At 29.4% G+C, this 14305-nt stretch overlaps 1 protein-coding gene across 1 annotated transcript; it reads left to right on the forward strand.

Annotated features, from left to right (window-relative positions):
- Window positions 1-581: 581 nt before the first annotated feature.
- Window positions 582-13955, forward strand: LOC131038666 (carbonic anhydrase). Its single transcript, XM_059211910.1, has 13 exons — window positions 582-711; window positions 796-902; window positions 994-1096; window positions 1306-1473; window positions 1570-1623; window positions 1767-1883; window positions 12080-12170; window positions 12258-12388; window positions 12482-12588; window positions 12814-12922; window positions 13039-13203; window positions 13302-13355; window positions 13609-13955. The coding sequence occupies exons 1-13, from the start codon at window positions 685-687 to the stop codon at window positions 13711-13713; spliced, it is 1338 nt and encodes a 445-aa protein (XP_059067893.1). The 5' UTR covers window positions 582-684; the 3' UTR covers window positions 13714-13955.
- The last annotated feature ends 350 nt before the right edge of the window (window positions 13956-14305 follow it).

Raw genomic sequence — 14305 nt, forward strand, 5'->3', positions numbered from 1 at the left:
TGGTCCTCCCTTCACATGTAAAGCATTAATTCTTTTTCACATGTAACATTAGCTATCTTAATATTATCACCGTTTTAAATACATTCACCATTATTTCCTACGGTAGTGCACTTCTAGTGATTGGACTAACCCAAATTTAATAAACACCAACGTCCCAATCAAAGTAGTTCATTGCACATGTAGAATTAATATTATCAATGGTTAGCCTACATAGAAATAACACTATCATCCTTATTATACAATTAAAAAATAATTAGTAATCCTATAAACACACATATCCAAAATAACCACAGTTAAACCACAAGACTAGTGTGATTGAAGAGAATAGTAGACTTCACACAAGGCTTTATAAATGCACAGCATATCAGATGAATAAGCAACCATTCAAGATCTGTATGCACATTACAACCTTACTAGGATGCTGCGAATTGGGTTTATGTGTATGTTGGCCCTCTCTGGACTGCTATTGGTCCAAGGTAACATTGAACAATCATACTCCTTCACTATTCTTCATTTTCTCTGTTCTTTTTTCTGTTTCATTACAAAGTAAGAGGATGGATGGTGGTGCAAATTGCAGGGGAATTAGGATAAAAACAATCTCCCATCAATATACAAACCGCGAATGTTCAAAACAATGATGCTCTTGGGGTATTGAACAAGGGATATTCAGCTGCACACGCAACAATGATCAATAAAGGCTATGAAATTCAGGTTACTATTCCTCTTTTTCTTTTCTTCTATGATGGTCCTATAATAATACAACGTGCTGTATAATATATGTTGAATGCAACACAGGTAGCGTGGTCTGAATATGCAGGGAGTGTTGTAATAGAAGGTGTAGAATACAAATTAAATCAGAGCCATTGGCATCAACCATCTGAACACACCATAAACGGCCTAAGGTAGTAACTTATATACCTTGTCTCTCTAGTAATGTATTGCATAATGATAATGATTGTGCTAATTATATTATAATTTGGGTGTGATGATTAGGTATCCTTTTGAGTTACACATGGTCCATATTTCAGATGACGGCTCCATCGCAGTTATTGGCATCCTCTACGAGTTTGGAGCACCTGATGATTTTCTTGGAGAGGTACCATTGTCTTTCTAGTATTGTTGTACTATTACATATATAAATAGAATATGAAAATTTATCCCCAAATTAAAGACTTAAATGTTTTGGAAGTATCTATAATAGTTTCACTGGAATAACACCCAAAAGAATGGAATTGTGTTATGGTGTTGATATACTTGTGCCATGTATGCATTAACACTAGAGTTGATGTTGTGTGGTGTTTACAGCTTGGGTGGGCCATTCAGGAGATTGCACATTCCCCAGAAGATATACCTTTGGATTTTGTAGATCCCAACAAAATCGGAGTTAGAGGAGATGAAGCGTATTATCGATACAGTGGATCCCTCACCACTTATCCACTCACAGAGGGGGTCACCTGGACCCTAATCAAACAAGTATTTTACCTTTACCCTTATCTTTATATTAAGATGCTACTCATTTTTCCTAACGAAACAAAATTACTCATATTGTAAACTATTTTATCTACTCAGGCGAAGACTGCTACACCCGAGCAAGTGAATGATTTGTGGAATGCGTTGCATGGGGTAAATTTTCACATACTATACTAATTTTTACCATGATTTTGTGAAGATCTTCAAGATTAACTACCATACATTTGTTTACTTTTAACATTATTAAGTACCATTCATTTGTAAGATCTAAAAGAATTTTGGTTGCAATATAACAGAAGGCGAATTCAAGAGAGGTGCAGGCATTAAACGGTAGAGTTGTTGAAGAGTATGAGCCTCTTGTCGACTTTTCAGAAACGTACAAAGCAGAACAGACCATCCTATCAGGGTCATCTTAGAAATATTTCTTTTGTTCTACTAGATAATAATAAATAGTCTGCAAGACTATTACATCTTTGTAATGAAGGGCTGGTAGCAAGCTAATCCATCATGACGAATGATATATATATTTATATTTCTATATTTTAACGCCTTTAACTTATATAAGTGGTGGATGTGTGTTACTTTATGTTAAGAGTTTATTCTTGAATTTTACGACTCTCCTTTTCAAAATAAATTTTTTAATTCTATATAAATATTGAATTTTTTTAAAAATATATTTAATTTATTTATAAGTGTTAAATGTTGGTTTAATTTAATAATTTATTAATTTTATTGATATTAAAAATTACATAATATATAAATCAATATAAAATAAAATGAATACGTAAATTTCTAACGTTTATGATCAATAAATTTATTATGAAGGTATTTTATTTTAAAATTGATAGAATTCCATCAATTTAATATCAAATATTTTTAATGGTTGAATATATTTTATTATATTTCTTTTTTCAAAGAGATAAAAAATAATATTTATTTCTATTTTTTAAGTTTACCATTAATTGATAACTAAATTTGTATTCCATCAAAAAATTAATATAAAATTTTGTAAAGGACAATCTTTTCTTAAAATTAATTAAAGTTAATAGAATAAGATGCAAACAATTTCATTTTAATTAATTTTAAGTTGTGAGAGTGAATGATTTAAATTAAATGCTAAACTATGAAAATAAATTTTAAGGTTTGAAGTATTTAGCTTGTATTCTTGATGATGCATTTATTTGAATTGTCTTAGCATAGAAACATAAGCAACCTAGGAGCACTCAATGTCAAGAATTATGTATTGTATTGCCATTTTCTCTAGTTGATCTCATGGCCTTGGGTAACTTTTATAGATACAATCTTATCACTCAACAAAAAATATAATCATGTGGTTCATGCACTTTTATTATTTGTTTTGCTAAATTATATACTTTTTGTTGGTCATAAATGGAAATTAGTATTTAAAACTAGAGTAAGAGGGCTATAGAATTATTAAGGCCAAGTTTTCCCAAGTTAAACATAGAATGGGTAAGATTCAACAAAAATTGAATTTGAATTTTAAAATTTGCAGGTGATATTTGTGGGTGTAGGATTGATATATTATAAGGGAGACACAATATCTATGTGGGGAATTACTATCAAATTACGAGGATGCAATAAATATTAGGTGTATGAGACTGTGTCAAAATATATAATGTAAATCTAAATATGTGGTAATGTGTAAAAAAATAAGGGTAGTGGGTCGAAGAATGCACCCAAATTTGTGAATGTATGTTTGTTCATGGATATGTAATTTTATGAAGATATTATCTAAAAATGGGTACAAAACCAAGTGAGAATTGATATAAGCATGCAAATTTCACCATTACATTTTATAGCCACTTTAAGATAATGAAAAATCATCACATAATTCTTGACATGGATTCCTTTAGAATGAGAAAATGAAAAATGATAACGTGCCCCTAACACCCCATCTAAGAGATTGAGCACACAATGGTTGAAGGAAATAAATAAGTCCCTAGTTGTAACAAATATCTACGTGTATAGTCTCAAGATAGAATGTGTGATGAAAACTAACTTTCATCATCTCTAAACATAATAAAATTCTCTAACCAAAAACTATAATTATTTTTTAAACTACTTAATTAAATATATCATTAATTCTCTTAAGAAATGGATATTAAAACTAATTCATTTTGAAATTCTCTTAAATCAATTCAACATACATTCATTCAATACATATTACATCTTCCTCAAAATTACCATTGACAGAATAGTTTACAAATTCATATTCATTCATTTATGATGTCACATTATTCAAAGTTTACAAATTATCATTTACAATTGTTACATGTGTCAAGAATAGTTGTTGTACACCTTGCATAGCATTATTTTATTTGTTGCTTTTAATAACAATAACAAAAAATTTGAATGGGGAGTTTAGGCGGGAGCTTTGGGTAGGGAGATTGAATGGGGAAGTCTATGACTCAGTTCATTAGTAGTCCACAGGGTGTGCGACATGCTAGACAGGAAGGGGAAGGGCCAACAATTTGCCAATGAAGAGACACAGTCATCTATTGTGAAAGGGGTTCGAAGTTTTTGTCGCTTGCCGATGTTGGGTTTTTGTTCCAATGTAACTGTCGGTTTTGGTGTGACTATGTCTGTCGGGCAAAGGAGGACTGGTGAGGCTCCGAGGTCATGGAAAGGGAAATGATCATTTGATGGTGGGTTCATTCTTGTTGCAAATGCCATTTCCATTAATCTGAAAGCAAAGACAAAAGAGGAAATAGATCATAATGTTTTTGTCCTTTCCTTACATGGTGTGATATGTCGGTTTAGGGGCTTTTGGCCTAGCCTCCCTCAATTGCATAGCTGGATCTCAGAACATTGGGAGCCTCTTATTACTGGTAAAGTTCATATTTTCCCCATGGCTAAGGGGTTTTTCATTGCAAAGTTTGATAATGTGCAAGATAGAATGGCTAAGGGGTTTTGCTCTTATTAATGGTAAAGTTCATATTTTCCCCATGGCTAAGGGGTTTTGCTAGGACAACTTTCTGGTTGAGGGTTCCAGATCTATTCGAAATTTGTTTGTAAAGGGTTTCAGGTCCCTTCAAAACTTGTTTTTTGCCTTAATCAAAAACATTATTTTATTTGAATTATGTTAAATAAATATTCATGTGCCATACATAATTAGGTGATTTTTTCAGCCACATTAAATATTTTTTTGAGGACACTTTTAAAGTTGCACATTTAAAATTAGGTTAGATATCTTATGTGTGAGTTGCACATGGAAAAATTATTTAATGTTAAGAAACTTATTACTAAAAAGTAAATGTGGGGTCAATAGTTTTTTGAGGTCGTGGTTTTTAAGCATGTTTTTTTACCTTACCACTTGGTTGTATTTGTGTGAGCTTGATTTTATAAAAACAAGCACATGTTTAATGGTTTAGGTTCACTAGCTGGAGTTTTGACTTGGCTATCTATTACAACCAATTTTATCTTTTTAATTATAAATAATATAATTATATTTACCTAATAATTAAATAAAATAAATTAGAATTTGTATTTGATTTTATTTATTCATTAATTGAAAGGGATGAATACTCGTTATTTGTTAGAAATAGTTTCTAACTAACCTTAGTAAGTAAACAAAAAGATTATTTTAATAATCGCAAGAATGACATGCTATAGAGACAGGGACATAACCTCAACCCTACCATTTCTTATCACTTACCAAACATTAATTCTCAACCTTCAAAGAGATCTATTTTTCTTAGATAGCCCTCACACTAACATTGAATGGAACAAAGAATCATTTAAAAATAAATAGAAATCCAATAAAATTACTTGCAACAATGACATGTAAGGGAATTTGTATAAAATAATAACAAACTTTCAAACCCTCTATATACAAAGCCACAAACTTACATTCAAGAGTATTCACAACCATGTACATCACAAGAAAAACAAAATGAACATTATAGACAACCTACACATTGTACACAAAATGAAAAAATCAGAATCATAAATAAACAAAAGAAAACCTCACTATCATAAAAATAAAAAAACATAAAGTAAAAATTAAACACAAATATATATTAATTGTCACTATCATTGATAGTTTCAAGTTATGTTAAAATATATTGTAAAAATTTAGATCACACATGTATTTCATAGTAGAGTCAATTAATGTATTCAAATAGACAATAAGTACATTTATTAATAGATATCATTGTTAGATAGCAATGTATACCCAATCCTTCACAATAAGACAATTTTCTTTGCAATTGTTTAATAAGTCTCTTGTTTGATAGCACTATGGTCCTCTATTCTTTTCCACATGTAACATTATTTATCTTAATATTATCACCATTCTAAATCCATTCTCCATTTATTTCCCACGTTTCAATAGCTGTACATTTCCAATGATTGGACCAAGCCAAATTTAATAAATTGCAAGGAATCTTTCTGCGGACGCGAAAATACCAACGTCCTAATCAGTAGTTCATTGGATGACTGTACATGCAGAGTTAATACATTAACAATGGTTAACCTACGTGGAAATAGCATTATCATCCTTATCATACAATTAGAGGAGATGCAGCATATTATCGATACAGTTGATCCCTCACAGAGGGGGTCACCTGGACCCTAATCAAACAAGTATTTTACATTACTTATTCTCTTTATATTAATATGCTACTCATCTTTCATAACTACACAAAAAATTTACTCACATTGTAAATTCTTTCTTTTATATACTCGATCAGGTGAAGACAGTTACCCAAGAACAAGTGGATAGTTTGAAGAAAGCATTGAAAGGGGTAACTTTTTTTTTTGGTAAAAATCTTCAGAATTAATTTCTACATATCTGATTACCTTAACCTTAATTTATAATGTAATTAGAAATCACTGAAAACATACTTATTATTTTAAAAATTAATTTGTGAATATTTTTTATAATTTATAATTTGCCATGGTAAAGATTTTAAAAGAAATCAAACCCTGTCATTCATTACAGGATAGTTAACTTATTTTTTTATAACAGATGGACAACTCAAGACAGGTGCAGGCAATAAACGACAGTGTTGTTCAAGAGTATGACATTTCAGAAACATACAAAACAGAGCAGACCATCCTATCTTCGCCATCTTAAAAATATTTCTTGGTACTATCTACATTTTGCTATGCTAAGATAATAATAAAAATGTATGCTAAGATAATAATAAATATTTTGTAAGACTATGAAGGTCTATTAGCAGGTAATCTATCACGATGGTTGACAGATATATTTATCTATTTATATTTCAACGCCATTAACTTATATTATATGAGTGGTGGATGTGTCTTACTCTATGTTATGAGTTTATCCTTGAATATTACCGAAAAAAAAATTAATATATTTTTTGAATTAAATATAAAGTATCAAAATTACGTCTTCACGGCATTAGTTCATGAACTACACCTCATAGTCAGTCAAATGATGTGTCTGTATCAGGTAAACTGTTGTTCCCAGTTAGGGGAACCCATGCAGTCCATCCACGGTCTCCTTCCATCCAGACTTCAATAAAAAAATTAACAATCTGTTCTACATGAAAGTGTGCATTCTGGGTACGAATTTGTTCTTCTTCTCCACGAACAAAACCCATTCTAGCTTGTCTTTGTTCCAGTTGGTGCATGAACCTCAACAGGGCCTGTTCAAACACTGTATTGTTGCTACCAACCCGGTCCCATGTACAACCATCAGATAATTCCTTTAAATAAACAATTGTAGAGACTCAGTAAGGTTCCTAGATTTACCAGTAAAGACATCATCATTGCGAAATTGTTATATATATATATATATATATAATTGTTAAATGTTGGGTTATTTAATTATTTGTTCAATTTTATTGATATTAAATTACATAATATATAAACTATAATTTGCATTTTAAAAAATTTATTTGCCTTTTTTAACCAATAAAAAATTAAATTAATAGATAAATTTTTAAAATTTATGCTCAACAAAATTAAGAAGGTATCTTATTTTAAATCTGCAGAATTCCATTAATTAATATCAAATATTTTTAATAATTAAATATAATTTATTATTTTTTCAAAACGATAATTAAAAAAGTATATATATTTTTCTAAGTGTATCCTTCAATTAATAACTAAACTCACAATCCATACAAAATTTAATATTAAATTTTTTTAAGGATAACATTTTCTTAAGTATAATTAAAGTTAATAAAACAAGATGCATACAATTTAATTTTAATAAATTTTAAGTTGTGGAAGTGAATAATCTAAATTAAATGTTGAGCTAAAAAAATAAATGTGAAGGTTTGAAGTATATAGCTTGTGCTATTTGGAAGAAGAACATAACTTGATGATGTATGTATTTGAATTGTCTTAGCATACTTGATGTCAAGAAAATTATGTATTATGTTATAATTGTTTCTAGTTAATCTCATGACTTTTGATCACTTTTATAGACACGATTTTATCACTTAACCCAAAAATATAATCAAGTTGATCACGCATTTTAATTTTTTATTTTTGCTAAATTATCTATTTTTTGTTGGTCATCAATGGCAATTAGTATTCAAAACTACCTTAAGATGGTTTTAGAATCACTAAGGCCAAGTTCTCCTAGGTTAAAAAAGAATGGGTGGGATTCAAGAAAACTTGAATTTGAATTATAAAATTTGGGTTCATATAAGTGAGTGTAGGATTGATATAGGATAAGGGAGAGGAAATATCTATGTGGGGAATTCTTGTTGAAATATGGGGATGTAATAAATACTAGGTGTATAAGAATGTGTTGAAATAGATAATGTATACTCAAATATGTGGGAATGTGTAAATAAATAAGGGTGGTGGTTTGAAGAATTTATAAAGATATTATCTTAAAATAGGCACAAAAATAAATGAGAATTGACATAAACATGTAGGTTTCACCTTTACATTTTATACCCACTCTAAGATAATGATAAAATGAAAAATGATAATGTACCCCTAATGCATTATCTAATATTTTGGGCACACGATAGCTCAGGGAAGTCAATAGGTCCCTAGTAGCAATAAATAGATCTAGGTGTAAAGTCTCAAGGTAGAATGTGTAATGAACACTAACTATTTCATCCTCTCTAAACATAATAAAATTCTCTAACAAAAAATATGATAATTTTTAAGTATTTAATTAAATATATATCATTATTTCTCTTAAGAAATGGATATATAAAAAAAATTATTTCACAATTCTTTTACATAAATTGAACATACATTCATTCAATAATTATTACATTTTACTCATAATTTCCATTGATAGATTGATAAAAATCATTATTTCATTATACAAAGTATATATTAAAAGTATCATTTGTGGTGTCATGTTATAAAAAGTTTACAAATCAACAATTACAATTGTCAGTGTGTTAGAAATTGTACACCTTGCATAACATTAATTTATTTTAATTATGTAAAATAAATATCCATTTGTGATACCTAATAAGGTGATTTATTGAGCCAGATTAAATATTAATTTGGGGCCACTTGTAAAGTTCTATGTAACATTAGGTTAGATATCTTATGTGCAGTTTGGACATAGAAGAACTATTTAATATTGAAAAACTTGGTACCAAAAAGTAAATAGTAGATCAATAGTTTTGTGAACTCATGGTTTTGAAGCTCATGATTTTACCTTGCCACTTGGTTGTATTTGTGTGATCTTGATTCTATAAAAGCAGGAACATGTTTACTGATTTAGGCTGGATAGTTAGAATTTTGGCTTGGATATCATTGTATTGAGTATTTATTTCAGGAGTGCATATGTGAAGCATGTATCAAATGTGTATATACATGCTTGGACACATGAAAGATGGATTGGAGGATCTTAAGATTTTAAAAATATTCATGAAAACTTTGTAAGTATATTTTATATTTAATAGTATGATAATATATTGAATATGGATATTTTTAGAAGTATTAAGCACATTTATTTACTAGATGCCATTGTTAGATGATGATGTATCCCGATCCTTCACAATATGGCAATTTTCTTTACAATTGTTTAATAAGTGTTCAGTTTGATAGCACTATGGTCCTACTTCTTCACATGTAACATTATAATTTATCTTAATATTATCACCATTCTAAATACGGATCCTCCATATATTTCCCACATTTTGAGGGCAGTGCATTTCCAGTCATTATCAAATACAAAATGTTGTATACAATAGAGGTAGTGTGGTCTGAAGATGCAGACAGTATTGAAATAGGAGGTCTGGAAAACAAATTAAAACAGTGCCATCTGAACACGTCATAAACTGCATACAGTAGTAACTTACACCATGATTCTTTGCATTGTCTTTCTAGTAATGGATAATGACGATTGTGCTATTAATTTGGGTGTGATAGTTATGTATCATTTAGAGTTGCACATGGTCAAGAAGACTGCAAAACTTTTGTATCCTCTACTATGTTGAGGATGAAGCTTCAACGATTTTCTCACAACGGTGCTATTTTCCTCTTATGGTTGTATTAGTTCGCATATAATTATATGTGAATATGTAATTGTTTTAAAGTTGGTGTTGGAGATTTGGTCAACGTTTTCATTCATTATTAATACTATCTGATTGTTTTATTACAAATATAAGTCTATTTGAGATAGTTATATTAAGCATATTGAAGTAGCTAATTTTAATTTCTTATAGACATGGTAATTTATATTAAGATGGTTTAGTTATAAATTTATATATAATATTTAAGTTTTCATGTTGTACTAGTTTAAGTATTGTGTTTCACAAATTGGTAGCATATTATGAATGGACACCACCAACTCCACCTCCTCCTGCTTACTTTTTTTTCTAGACGGACTCTTCTTGCTATTCACAAGGTTAGACTTTTGATTGGTAATAGTATTAGTTCCTATTACACTCACAAAATGTTGGTACTAGTCTTTTGAGTCATGCTATATTCATATATTTGTATATATTTTTAAAAGATTATGGTATTCCAAAGTGGGATTTTGCTATATTATAGAATTATTTTTTTGTCTAGCACTTGATCATCCAACTCTTCTTTGGTGGGATAACCAAAGTGAAACTTATATTTCTCACAACTCAATGGAGCATTAGAGGATGAAGCACATCAAGATCAACATTTATTTAATTCAACAACTTGAATATGCCATTGTTTTCTCTCTTAGATTTCTTTATCCACTCAAAAGAAAATTATAGATGTCTCACTAAACCTCTAGCATTTCCTCTATCTTGGGTTCTGAAAAATGTTTGGGTTGAAGAAAATTATTCAGGTAGGTGATCATGTTGAATTATCCTTCCTTTCTATTAGTTCTGTTTTTTTGGAGAAGAGTTTTTTCTCATAATGTTTTCTCCTTTTCTTCACTTGTGAGATAATATTATTTTTACATGAGTAACTCATTAGGTCTGATTGTTAAGATTTATTTTTTATTTTTAACTTGTTCAATTAATATCACTGAAGGGGACTATTATCTAGTTTATTTATACTAAGTATACTTATTTACACTATACTTAAGCTCATTTAGAGGTTTTCTATATTTTTATCTCACCTTATAGTGACTTTACAAATGTCATCACACCTGTCTCAAATTTTTTACATGTGTTACACATTTTAGAGTAGTCAGTAGTCCAATCCAAGCTTCCTTCTTCTTACATGTACAAAGAGATCACTGTATATTATTGATTCACTTTACATGATGATTTTTGGTATCAATATATACATATTCATTTATGAAATATTTTAATTTTTAATTCAGTATATTGTTTCTCAAACATATTACCATTATATAAAACACACTAATATTATTAACATAAATTGAACTTAAAAATATAACACAGTAAAAACATTATAAAATTTTAGAAGACTAGATTTGATGATAGAAAGATCAATAGAAAAAATGCCCTCTCTTACGTGTGATTCATTTGTCACAACCATAAAACTATTACTCCAAATTACAGTTTATCCTTGTTTGCAATTGCAAATGGATGAAAATGTAAAAGATAAAAATAAAATGATAGAGGAATTACTTGGTAAACACCAACATCCAAATCAAAGTAGTTCAAGGAGGAATTCAGTACACGTTCGCAGTTGCTTAGTAATTACCAACGTCCAGATCAAAGTAGTTCATCGATTATTTCACACGCAGAGCTTACAGCCTTAGCCTATGCGGAAACATCTCCATTATATTCATTTGTCTTAATACAAATTTAATGTTTATCTTACAGAATAAATTAAAGAAATATACTACCTTAAATCTCAAGTTATCTAAAGATGGATTGGATGGCAGGCAACGATTTACACCTTCGATTATAGATCAATTTGCGCTAGTCAATTCAGTGAAACGTGATTTCTGCCTCAAACCCATTTTTACTTATATTTTTAAACTCTGACATGTTTGGTGAAAACTAAATATTAACATTGATATCGGGAAAAGCTACTCTTAACCAAATCATCCTTATTATACAAGCAAAAACTAAATGAAGAAAAACAAATGAAAACTCCAAATCAAAAATATAATTAACCAGATAAATACAGATGTCCAAAATAACCAACCTAGTCTTTTTTAACCACAGTTAAACCACAATGAGAGCACTAGAGTTCACACAAGGCTTTATAAATGCACAGCATATGAATGCATAAGCAACCATTACTTGGAATTTTTAAAGCTTGTAAGATGGTGCGAATTGTATTTATGTGTATGATGTCCCTCACTGGGCTGCTATTGGTCCAAGGTAACACACATATTCATTATTCATTTTCTAATTTTCTAGTCTTGTTTCATCATAAACTAAGAGAATGGATGGTGCTGCAAATTGCAGGGGAAGGAGAGCAACAATCTCCCATCGATATACAAACTGCTTATGTTCAAAGCAATCAAACTCTTGGGGAATTGGAGATGGATTATTCAGCTGGAAATGCAACAATGACCAATACAGGCGATGCAATTCAGGTTACTACCCATCTTTCTTTCTCTTCTCTTACCTGTACTCGGCCTATGATAATACAAAATGCTGTATAATTTAACATATTGAATACAATACAGGTAGAGTGGTCTGAAGATGCAGGCAATCTTGAAATAGGTGGTGTGGAATACAGATTAAAGCAGTGCCATTGGCATCACCCATCAGAACACACTATAAACGATATAGCGTAGTAACTTATACCTTGGTTGTCTTTCTAAAAATAATAGATAATGATGATTGTTCTTATCCAGTTTCTAGGATGCACCAATATATGAGTTACTCTCATACATCATATCATAACTTATGCATTGGTGTATCTTATTGAATAGCCTATTCTACAATTGTACTACTTATGCTATTCAGTTATATTCAGTTATACTTATGCTATTAATTTGAAATATATGATGTTCAGGTATGATTTAGAGTTGCACCTGGTCCACCAATCAGATAATGGCATGATTGCAGTTATTGGTATCCTCTACTCCATTGACGATGAATATTCTGACAATTTTCTCACAATGGTACTATTATCTTTCTATTGTTGTATCACTTTCTATTGTGTAGGTATTAATTGGAAAATATTAAATGTATATTTCTGTGGTGCATTGAAAAAGTTGATGTTGTGTAATGTTCACAGCTTGAGGAGGCCATTGAAAATATTGACAATGTGCCAGAGATAGATTTGAATTTTGTAGATCCCAACATGATTGAAATTGAAAGCGATGCAGCATATTATCGATACTGTGGATCCCTCACCACTTATCCATTCACAGAGGGAGTCACTTGGACCATAATCAAACAAGTATTTCACCTTTACTTATTGTCTACATATTAACAAGCTATTCATTTTTCATATTTAAAAGAAAAAAAATCACATTGTGAATTTTTTTTTTAATGCAGGCCAAGAAAGTTAACTCTATACAAGTGGAAAGTTTGAAGAATGCATTACCTGGGGTAAATCTTTGTCACCTATATCATATTTTTAACTCAATTTTATGAAAATCATCAAAATTAACTGTCACACATTTGATGCAGTTATCACTGAAAAGTGACTTATTATTATTCAAAATTTTAATTAAGTTTTCATCATTTTGTCTAATTTAAAATTTATTAACGGAGTCTACAAAATCAAATTCAAAAAAAAATTAATAACTGTTATATTTTCAAAAGAAAACAAGTAACTAAAAATTTAATTGTTGCATAACAGGACAATGCAAGAGCGGTGCAACAACTAAATGGTAGAGTCGTTGAAGAGTATGACATTTCAGAAACATGCAAAGCAAAGCAGACCATCCTATCGTCGTCATCTTAAAAGTATTTGGTGGTACTATCTAAGTTTGCTATATAAAGATAAAATAATAATAATAATAATAATAATAAATAGTTTGCAAGACTATTACGCCTTTGTAATAAAGGGGTAGTAGAAGGTAATCTATCATGACAGGTGACACAAATATTTATCTATTCATGTGTGCCACCTTATGTTAAGAGAGATTTTACTTGAATATTACAGTTATCCTTTTAAAATAAAATGTTTTTTTATGTATTAAGTTTTATTGATTTTAAAAAATTATATAATATAAATTATAATTTGTATTTTTTTTCAATGGAGGATTAGTTTATTATATTCATTAAGAATAATTTAATGTCATTCACAAAGAAAAGATCTATTGTCTTATTTATCTTTTTGGATTAATATAAAATTAAAATTTTAAAATTTCTAGAATTCCTTCAATTAATAGCAAACAATTTTAATAGTCAAATATATTTTATTATGTTCCTAAAAGAGAGATAAAAAGACATTATTTATTTTTATTTGATTAAGTTTACCATTAGTTTTTAACTAAATTTGTAATCCATCAAATTTTTAATATAAAAATTTGTCAAATACAACCTTTTCTTAA

The sequence above is a fragment of the Cryptomeria japonica genome, chromosome 9 (genome assembly GCF_030272615.1).
Source record: "Cryptomeria japonica chromosome 9, Sugi_1.0, whole genome shotgun sequence".
Taxonomy (NCBI): domain Eukaryota; kingdom Viridiplantae; phylum Streptophyta; class Pinopsida; order Cupressales; family Cupressaceae; genus Cryptomeria; species Cryptomeria japonica.

Bases quoted from the DNA above. Each gene is read 5' to 3' on its own strand.
- LOC131038666 (XM_059211910.1), top strand. From the start codon at position 685: ATGATCAATAAAGGCTATGAAATTCAG. The intron at 903-993 runs GTAGTAACTTAT...TGTGATGATTAG, and splicing joins CACACCATAAACGGCCTAAG to GTATCCTTTTGAGTTACACA. The intron at 12,589-12,813 runs GTAGTAACTTAT...TATGATGTTCAG, and splicing joins CACACTATAAACGATATAGC to GTATGATTTAGAGTTGCACC.